Genomic DNA, 11280 nt, shown 5'->3' with positions numbered 1-11280 from the left:
GAATACTTATGACCATGTGATATTTCAGTTTTTCTTTTTTAATAAATCTGCAAAAATGTCAAAAATTCTGTGTTTTTCTGTCAATATGGTGTGCTATGTGTACATTAATGAGGAAAAAAATGAACTTAAATGATTTTAGCATATGGCTGCAATATAACAAAGAGTAAAAAATTTAAGGGGGTCTGACTACTTTCCGTACCCACTGTATCTGCAGAAAGGTACCGTCTCAAGGTGTGAGTCTTGTAATAGACTGGTGACCTGTACCATGCCTCTCGCCCATTGTCAGCTGGGATAGGTTCCAGCCCCCCCATCTGAATGTAGTGTAAAAAGATTTCAGTAAACATTTCTCACCTGCGTCTGTGCGTGTTTGTACCTCTCCATTCATGTTTTATCATTTCACAGATTGGTTTGAATCATTCTTAAAGTGTGTGTTCCTTTGTATTACTTACATCATGAGGACCGAAACATAAGTAGAGTAGAGTAGAGTAGAGTAGAGTAGGTACTTTATTGATCCCACAGTGGGGAAATTTCTATGTTACAGCAGCAATAGAGAACAACCAACATAACACCATAAGAACAGACACCACCATAAGACATATAAGAACAGAACTTCATAGAAACACGGAAAAGAACATGAGGACACAGCTGCTGTAACTTGCTGCCACTCCACGCGGCACATGCGTATGTAAGTATGTAGTAACACAGAACACTTAGTCTTAGAATAAAAAGTTACATAAAGGCAATAAAGCATTAGGACCGATACGCACAAGGATTATAAAAGTAGCGTCATCAGAACGTTACATTTTACACAGCACAAATAAGCAAATCAAAGCCACCTAAAAACAGGGCAAAGCAGCACTAGAGAGAATCAGGAACAGCAGTAGAGACTAAACAACCAGGAAATCAAGAACAATCGAATATTACTCACACAACTGATCCCACAATGGGGGAAAGAAACCTGTGTTTCAGCCATAAGGATCTCTGAGCAACTACTCAAAAATACCTAAAGCAGGGCAATGTACAGTATTTGAGAGAGATCAGGAACAAGATATTACACATGAGCCTATTTACAATGCATTTCACCCCCAGGAGCTGAAATATTGCACCACAGTAGATTATTGCATAGTCCCTCATAGTTTCACCTATCTTATCACTGCAGTGATGTGTTGTACAGTCTGATGGCTGTGGGGAGGAATGACCTGCGGTAATGCTCCTTGTTACACTGGGGGTGTAACAGTCTCATGTTAAAAGAACTGTTCAGAGCCACCACTGTGTGGTTCATGTTAAAACACTCACACTGTGGGGACTCAGCCATCCTTGTGGGGACCAGAAGCTAGTACCGACAAGGAAATCATTGAATTTTAGGGTGATAACATGGTTCGGATGTTAGGAAAGTCTTCAACTCTCCCTGTAATCATCTATCTGTTGACTATATGGCCTGAGATGGAGGGTCAAAGGTGAAGGCACAGGCCGACACTTGTCACTCTGGGTCATGTAATGGTGTGTTCTCCAATTGAGTTTTAGTATATTTGTAATTTTAATTTCTTGTTTCATTTTCTGCCTGGTCCAGTTTAGGTGTGGGTTCGGTTGGGGCGCAATTAAGTTTCGATGTGTATTGTGTGTGTGTCTATGTAGCGTGCGGGGGGTGTTCATTTTGGGGTCAAGGGTTAAGTGTTAGGCGTTGGGCTTGGGATGGTTATGGTCAGGATAAGGGTATGGGCTGGGTGTTAAGGAAATGGGTTTTGGATCTAAGGGTGGGGGTTAAGTTTAAGGTGTTAGGGTTGGGATGGTTATGGTTAGGGCAAAGGTATGGGCTGTGTGTAAAGGGTAGGGTGGTCTAAGGCCAGGGGTTATGATTAGGGCTTTAAATATGGAGTGGTTTTGTTTAGGGTAGGGGTATGGGCTGGGTATAAGGGGAGAGGGGGTGGGGTCCAAGACATTGTTTAGAGTTTGCCGTTTTCTAGGGGGTGGAGTGGTTAAGATTAGGCCAGGGTTTGAGGTGGTTGAGGTGGGGGCCAGGGGTTGGGTGGTCCAAGGTAGTAGGTTATGATTATGAAATGGTTGTGGCTAGAGTAAGAAAAGGGAATGAGCTGGGCTGAATTTTAGGTGTTAGGGAGGTTAGGGTGATTTTAAGTCTGAATTTAAAAAAAAAATGTATTTATTCATTTTTTGGAGTTTTAAGTAGAAGTCCGTGATATGGTTATATTGTATATTGGGTTTTAATATGATTTTAGTGGTTTTAAAGTTAATTCTTCCTAAAAGTTGTTGTATTTTGAATTGAATGCGATGGTGTGTAGGTGTTTAAGGCTTGTAAATTGGATTAAATTATGTAGTGTTTTCGGTTTTGAGAAGTCTGAGAATTAAGTTTAAGCTTAAGTGGGTTGGAATTTAGCTCTTACTTCTTAAGCGATTAAGGCATTTTTGTCCATTTGGCTTTAGCACCCCTTCTATAACATGTAGGTGATTAAGTTATTTCATTTCCTGTGCTTTGATGGTGCATGCTCCTGCAGTAGCATGTAGGTGATTAAAGTATTTTGTCTACCAGGCTTTAACGCTCATGCAGTAGCCTGTAAGTGATTAAATTATTCCATCCACTGTGTTTTAAGGTCATATAATCATTTTGCCTAGTGGATTTTAACCTTCACTTAAGATAATTTGTCTGCTTTAATGCCCATTCATTAGTGCCTAATGATAAAAGCATTTTATCTAATGGGCTTCAACATTATTTCAGTGATAATTAAGACATTCTGTCTGGTAGATTTTTGTGTTTTTTTAAGTAGCGTGTAGATGATTAGACTATTTTGTCTACTGGGCTTTAATGCTCTTTCAGTAGTCTGTAGGTGATTCAGTTATTTTGGGCTTTAATGCTCCTGCAGTAACATGTAGGTGATTAAACTAATTTGTTTGCTTTAACGCTCGCCTCGACAGCAATCCCCAAACACGGTGGTGGACACCACAAGTAAGGGATGCCGTCAAGCTGAAGAAGGAGCTCTATCGGGCCTGGTTGGCTCATGGGACTCCTGAAGCAGCTTGCAGGTACTGACAGGCCAAGCGGGACGCAGCTCTGGCAGTCACCATGGTAAAAACTCAGGCCTGGGAGGAGTTTGGTGAGGCTTTGGAGAAAGACTCGGGAGGGGACTTGCCCATTACCCTGGCTGAAATTGCTAAGGTAGTTAAGGAACTCCTCAGTGGCAAGGCTCCATGGGTGGATCAGGTCTGCCTCGCGTTTGTCAATCTATGGATGTCGTGGGGCTGTCTTGGCTGACATGCCTCTGCAGCATTGTATGGAGTTTGGGGACAGTGCCTCTGGATTGGCAGACTGGGGTGGTGGTCCCCCTTTTTAAGAAGGGGGACTGGAGACTGTGTTCCAACTATAAGGGGGTCACACTTCTTAGCCTCCCTGGGAAAGTCTATCCCTGGGTACTGGAGAGGAGAATCCAGCTGATAGTCGAACTTTGGATCCAGGAAGAACAGTGCAGTTTTCGCCCCGGTCGTGGAACACTGGACCAGCTCTATACCCTCACTAGGGTGTTGGAGGGTTCATGGGAGTTTTCCCAACCAGTCTACGTGTGTTTTGTAGATCTGGAGAAGGCATTCGACCGTGTCTCTTGTGGCATCCTGTGGGAGGTACTTTGGGATTATGGGGCTTGTTGTTACGGGCTATCCATTCCCTGTATGACTGGAGTAGGAGCTTGGTTCGCATTGCCGGCAGTAAGTCAGACCCGTTTCCGATGCATGTTGGACTCCACCAAGGCTGCCCTTTGTCACCAATTCTGTTCATTATTTTTATGGACAGAATTTCTAGGGCCAGCCAGGGAATGGAGAGTTTCTGTTTTGGTGGCCGCAGAATCTCATCCCTGCTTTTTGCGGATGATGTGGTTCTGTTGGCTTCATCAGTTCAAGACCTACAGCGTGCACTCGAGGGGTTTGCAGCTGAGTGTGAAGTGGCGGGGATGAGAATTAGCACCTCTAAATCTGAGGCCATGCTTCTCAATTGGAAAAACGTGGATTGCCTTCCCTGGGTTGGGTGCTCCCTCAAGTGGAGGAGTTTTAAGTATCTCGGGTTCTTGTTCATGAGTGAGGGAAAAATGGAGCGGCAGGTTGACAGCCAGATTGGTGCGGCATCTGCAGCGATGCAATCTCTGTATCGGTCCGTTGTGGTGAAGAAGGAGCTGAGTTATAAGGTGAAGCTCTCAATTTACTGTTCGATCTACGTTCCTACCCTCTGACCTATGGCCATAAAGATAAAGCGGATGAAGATGGATTGATGGGCTTTAACGCTCCTTCAGTAATTCATAAACGATAAGTCCTTTGTTAACTGAGCTTTAACGCCCTTTCCGTGGCATGTGGGTAATTATATTTTATCTACGGGGACAAATGGAGACAAAAAAAAAAGGAGATTTTGTTGGAGAGCACAAAGGAACTCACTGAATTAATGACAACATACTTCCTGTTTCTGGTAAATGTTTGTGACCGGGCCAATATACAGGCCTAGGCAACTCAGACCGTAGTAACTTTTAGTAGTTCCCCAAGAATAACACCCCTCCTGTTTTCAGAGGTCAAATTCATGCAAACTTCCCCAGTACTGAGCTGCTACAGATAAGTTTACAGAAAATGAATGCAAGTCAATGTAAAGTCCCCACAAGGAATGAAAACACAGCGGAGTGTATGTGTGTGTGTAATATTGTAGGAGTTGGAGAATGCTGTGGCAGTGGAGAATCTGGAGCTTCAGGAGCAGCAATCGGACCACAAGGAGCTGGAAGAGACTCTGATTAAATTAGAAAGACATAAAGAAAGGCTGGTACAACAGATAAAGGCAACCAGACAACTCTGCTATGAAGAGAGTCAACAGGTAAAGATAAATTGCTACTCTACAGTCTCACTGCAAACTGCATGAATACTTCCTAAATGAATCAGATGCTGTATGGGTTAACCCTAATCCTGTTATACAGTAAATTATCTACAGGTACATTTAAAATGTATCCTTCTCTGAGGAAGACTTTTCTTTTGGAAGTTGTGTTATAGCCTGTGATGCTGTACTAATATCTGTTTACAATGAAGTGTTTACAACTCAGTAACAATGCAGGACTTTAAAGCTGATGTTGGTTTTGAAAACTGTGCTTGCTGTCAAAAACAGAAGTCATTGTAATTGTTTTCGTTATTAACTTTAAGTAGCTACTAGCTAAGGTTCTCCATTATAGATAAAAAGTGATAACAGATACTAGGCTAAATAGTTACAACTGTGGATGATTTACTACTATATCTACCCTACAATTCACTATGAGAAACTTTCTCCATTATTAATACATTCTCCAGGATTTTTAACTACACCATAAACTGGAATAAATCCACCATATTGCCACTCTCTGAAGATGCCTGGGATTCTGCAGCTCAAGACTGTCCCCTACCACTTCTCACTGGCAACATTAAATATTTAGGCATCTGTATTTCCGCTAGGCTGCCAGAACTTTTTAACCTTAACTACTCCCCTCTACTAAAAAAGATAGAAGATGATTTCAAAAGCTGGTCCAACCTCTCACTGTCACTCATTGGCCGAACTGCTACAGTCAAAATGAAAACTTTACCACAAATTAACTACCTGTTTTAATGCTTCCCACAACACCAACAGATAAATGGTTCAAATCACTTGATTCTCTAACTTCACAATTTTACTGGCATAATAAGAAACCCAAAGTTTCCCTGTCAACACCCCAGAAGAATAAATCACAAGGTGGCCTAGAAGCACTAAAGTTTGAGTATTATTTCTTAGCTAATCAATTACAATATTTAGTTAAATGGATTCAGAAGGATAGTTGTAATAGCTTGTGGTTAGAACTAGAACAAAATCCATGCAAAAATACTTCAGTTACAGACCTTGCCTTCCTACCATACTCATTTAAGAAAATGAACTATTTCAAAAATATCATAATCTCTGCAACTCTGACAGCCTGGATAAGAGAAAGGATAAGAGAGAAACTCAGAGCATCATGGGGCCCCACAGCAGCCTAGGCCTATAGCAGCATAACTAAGGGAAGGCTCAGGGCCACCTGATCCAGCCCTAACTATAAGATTTATCAAAAAGAAAAGTCTTAAGTCCAATCTTAAAGGTAGCGAGGGGTTCTGCCTCCCGAACTGAGACTGGGAGTTGGTTCCACAGGAGCTTGATAGCTAAAGGCTCTGCCTCCCATTCTACTTCTGTGGACTCTAGGAACCACAAGTAGACCTGCACTCTGAGAGTGAGGTGCTCTGTTAGGATGATAAGGCTCTACGAGGTCTTTAAGATACAAAACCCAATTCCAATGAAGTTGGTACACTGTGTAAAATGTAAATTAAAACAAAATACAATGACTTACAAATCCTTTTTTGACCCATATTTAATTGAATACACCACAAAGACAAGATATTTAATGCTCAAACTAAAAAAAACTTTGTTTTTTGCAAATATTCACTCATTTTGAATTTGATGCATGCAACATGTTCCAAAAGAGCTGGGACAGGGGTATTTTTACCACTGTGTTACATCACCTTTCCTTTTACCAACATTTATGAGCATTTGGGAACTGAGGACACTAATTGTTTAAGCTTTGTAGGTGGAATTCTTTCCCAGTCTTGCTTGATGTACGATTTCAGTTGCTCAACAGTGTGTATTTTGGACTGCATACTGCGTTACACATTTTCAATGGGAGACCAGTCTAGTACCCGCACTCTTTTACTATGAAACCACACTGGTGTAACATATGCAGAATGTGGCTTGGCATTGTCTTGCTGAAAAAGACGTCACCTGGATGGCAGCATATTTTGCTCCAAAACCTGTATGTACTTTTCAGCATTAATGGTGCCTTCACAGATGCAGAAGTTACCCATGCCATATGCACTAACACACCCCCATACCATCACAGATGCTGGCTTTTGAACTTTGCGCTGATAACAGTCTGGATGTCCTTGTCCTCTTTAGATCAGAGGACATGACATCCATGATTTCCAAAAACAATTTGACATGTGGACTTGTCAGACCACAGCACACTTTGCCACTTTGCATCAGTCCATCTCAGATGGACTTGGGCCCATAGAAGCCGGTGGCATTTCTGGGTGTTGTTGATATATGGCTTTCACTTTGCATGGTAGAGTTTTAACTTGCACTTGTAGATGTTGCGACGAACTGTGTTAACTGACAATAGTTTTCCAAAGTGTTCTTGAGCCCTTGTGGTAATATCCTTTACAGAATGATGTCTGTTTTTAATGCAGTGCTGCCTGAGGGATCAAAGGTCACAGGCATTCAATGTTTGGTTTACGGCCTTGCCGCTTACATCCAGAGATTTCTCTCGGATTCTCTGAATCTTTTGATGACATTATGGGCTGTAGATCAGCGGTCCGCAACCTTTTTTTGTACCACGGACCAGTTTCATGCATGAAAATTTTTCCGCGAACCCGGTAGAGGTGCAGGGGTTCCAATAACAAAACCTTTGTTGGTTCATAGTATGTAATCTGAATGCAACAATTGCACTTTATATTAGGCAATTACAATAATTCTACACTGTATCAACTCACCATAATGCAGAGTCAGTGGGAGCCCTGGGCTTGTTTCCCTGCAACGAGATGGTCCCATCGAGGGCTCATGGGAGACAATGACACACGCAATGTGTCCCTTATGTCCAGTCTGCTCTGTAATTCTGTCACTGCAGAAAAGCCCGCTTCACAAAGATAGGATGTTGGAAATGGTAGCAGGGTTTTCAGTGCTCTTGTTGGTGATTTCAGGATATTCTGGCTTGATTTTCATCCAGAACATCGGCAGAGTTGTTGTCTCAAACGTACGTTTAAGGTCACCATCATTTGCGATCTCCAGCAGCTGATCCTCTCGTTGCACAGACATGCAGAGCGGCCTTGGTGCGTGAGAGTCACCTGTTGTGATAAACCCGTATTTTAAGTATGATTCCTGATATTGTCTGTTAAAAGAAGTGTTCTTTTTCTTGGAGGTCGTGAGCTCCTCTTCTGGCTCCTCAGTTGGCCTTTTCCCCTTTGAAAAGAAGCTCTTCAAAGATGTTTGTTTTTTACTCATTTTTGCTAGTTTGCGGGCTTATTTTTTTTGCCACGTATCACGTTACGTCATGACCGACACATGCGTCATGACATGTCAAGGGGCACAGGTGGATGATATGTCTGAGAAAATCCCGTTGTTTTTCATAATAAAACATCTTCCAGACTCTAAAAATCAATGCAATGGAAATTATATAAATTATTTATTCTTTCTGTGCGGCCCGGTAACAAATGCCTCACGGACCGGTACTGGGCCACGGCCCGGTGGTTGGGGACCACTGCTGTAGATGATGAAATACCGAAATTCCTTGCAAACATTCTTAAACTGTTGGACTGTTTACAAAGTGGTGAACCGTGCCCCATCCTTGCTTGTGAATGACTGAGCCTTTTGGGATGCTCCTTTTATACCCAATCACGACACTCACCTGTTTCCAATAAACTTGTTCACCTTTGGAATGTTCCAAACAGGTTGTTTTTGAGCATTCCTCAACTTTCCCAGTCTTTTGTTACCCCTGTCCCAGCTTTTTTTTGGAACGTATTGCAGGCATCAAATTCAAAATGAATGAATATTTGCAAAAAACAATAAAATGTATCAGTTTTAACATTAAATATCTTGTCTTTGTGGTGTATTCAATTAAATATAGGTCAAAACGGATATGCAAGTTATTGTATTCTGTTTTTATTTACATTTTACACAATGTCCCAACTTGACTGGAATTGGGGTTTATTCAATGGAGCCTTGTCATTAAGGGCTTTGTATGTTAGAAGAAGGATTTTAAAGTCTATTTTGGATTTTACAGGGTGTCAGTGGAGAGAAGTTAATATAGGAGAGCTATGATCTCTCTTGCTAGTTCCTGTCAGTACTCTGGTTGCAGAATTTTGGATTAACTGGAGTCTTTTTAGTAAAGAGTCACAGTAGTCCAGCATCAGTCTGGGACAGAATGCTCCTGATTTTTGAGAGTACGTCAGGTGCCCTTTGACAAACTCCCAGCAGGCTGTCATGGGCCTTTTAATGAGGAATCCCTTCCACCTGGCCACTCTACCATAGAAGCCTGATTGGTAGAGTGCTGCACTGATGGTTGTGCTTGTGTATGCTTCTCCCATCTCCAGAAAGGAACTCTGGATCTCATTCATAGTGATCCTTGGGTTCTTGGTTACCAGTCTGAACAAGGCCCATAATCCCAGATTGCTCCATTTGGCTGGGGCCCCAGATCTATGAAGACTGGTAGTGGTTCCAAATATCTTCCAATGACTGAAGCTACTGTGCTCTTGGGCACTTTCAATGCTGCAGAAATGTTCTGGTATCTTTCCCCGAGACACAATCCTGTCTCACAGATCTGTGGACAGTTATTTTGACCTCATGGCTTTGTTTTCACTTTGACATACACCACCAACTGTGACACCTTATATAGACAGGTGTGTGCTTTTACTAATTATATCCATGGCATTAAATTGGGCACCAGTGGACTCTAATCAAGCTGTAGAACCATCTCACTGACAATCAATAGGAGCATGATGCACCAGCGCTCAATTGGAAGTGTCACAGCAAAGGGTCTGAATACTTATGTAAATAGGATATTTCAGTCTTTTATTTTCAATACATTTACAAAACACTCCAAAAACATCTTTTTACTATATCACTGTGGAGCATTGTGTGTGGATTGATGAGGAAAAAATTTAATTGAATCCATTTTAAGATGAATCTGAAACATAACAAAATGTGGAAAACTTAAAAGGGTCTGAATACTTTCTGAATCCACTGTATATTCTTTTAAATGGGATGTGTTTGTTTTTGCCTACATGTCATACAAATGCTTATCCTGACTTTTTCCCCACATTCTTTGCTCCACTCCGTTCCTACTTACTTGTGCCTCTAATCTTTGTTCCTCTCTGCCTTCTCACCACATGCTCTATGCTTTCTAATCAGTCCTAAACAGTGTATACTCCTTTCCCAATTTTCTGAACATCATTGCATATGCCTCTGCATTTGCCTCTGCCTTTTCTTTTGTTTCCAAACATTGTTCAGGTGGTCAAATTGCCTTAGGCTGAAACTGCCTTTGTCTGGGAAACCCACTGCCAAAACTGTCGTACTGTCTGGTCCTTGTCCTACATTGGTTTGATCAGGGGAGGTAGAATTTTAGCAGGACACTCTGTATTTTACCCATCCTTAGTTGTACTGTCTCTTAGTTCACCACATAAATTCAGTCCAAAAGTAAACAGTAACTTCAACATCAATATCGATAAAGCTGGCCAGAGGATTTTCCTCCAGCTGTGTGCACAGGCTTTCAGTCTTTGGAGAAATTCAAAGTCAAGAGCAGCATCAGGGTCATGGCACCAGATTGTGGTGTATATTATTATTATTATAGCTACAAATAATGTAATAATGTAAGTAATAATGAGCTGTTTTCCCATGCCAGAAGTCTTACTGCAGCTACACTCATTAAAATCAAATGCAGAAATACATAAAGGTGTATATACAACCCCAAATCAGAAAACGTTGGGACAGTATGTAAAATCTAAATTAAATTAAAATTTAAAGTAGGGATGTGTAGATCATCTGTGTCCTGTATTAATACTGAAAACTGGCTGGACCAGCTGAGGTGACAAGACATGCCCAGCACAGCTGATGGCAATCAACTCAGCTCCACTTAAGCCGGTAGCTGCCATGTTCTTGTCAGCAGATCGTTGCATGTTTATAAACAATTGTATCGTGGCTCCCTTCCCCGTGATCAGCACTCCTGTAAGCTGCATCTACTCACCTCTTTGTCTCCCTGGTTACTTGTCCTTCTGAGCTACATCCACTTGCCTCTTCCTGGTTCTGAGTCACACCTCATCGCCTGTATGAGCTCCCCTCTCCAGTGTCCTTCATCATTACATGCCACCATATCTTACCACTTCCTGCCCACGACCGGGACCTGCCACCTCTTGGTCATCTCATTCACCATTCCACTCCTACCGGCTCTGCTTCTTCTACTCCACCTCCATGTTCACCTGTCTCCACTCCTCCAGCTGACCATCACTCCACCATCATCAGCTACACTGACCTCCAAACCACTGGAGCGTCTCCTTCCCTCAGCCTGATTCTCCTTCACTCTTCTCAGCATCCTTTCCACCCGAGCCAGACACACACATCACAAACAGTCCTCACTCCCTGCTGCCGTGACTCCATGGTCCCTTGAACCCCAATAACCTCTTCTTGGTCACAGCTGACTATTCTCCCAGCCGCTCAGCCAAACATTCACTCTT

General features: G+C 42.2%; 1 protein-coding gene across 1 annotated transcript in view; it reads left to right on the top strand.

Moving 5' to 3' along the window:
* LOC109971395 (uncharacterized) overlaps window positions 1–11280 on the top strand; it is a 56497-nt gene that overhangs the window by 6496 nt on the left and 38721 nt on the right. Inside the window, exon 2 of the mRNA XM_020619623.1 lies at window positions 4691–4852. Coding sequence (XP_020475279.1) covers window positions 4691–4852 — 162 coding nt within the window. The remainder of the gene's footprint in view (window positions 1–4690; window positions 4853–11280) is intronic.

This window comes from Monopterus albus, unplaced genomic scaffold (assembly GCF_001952655.1).
Source record: "Monopterus albus unplaced genomic scaffold, M_albus_1.0 scaffold223.1, whole genome shotgun sequence".
In the NCBI taxonomy this organism is placed as follows: domain Eukaryota; kingdom Metazoa; phylum Chordata; class Actinopteri; order Synbranchiformes; family Synbranchidae; genus Monopterus; species Monopterus albus.
Note: the sequence above shows the minus strand (reverse complement) of the source record. Positions and strands in the feature narration are given on the sequence as shown.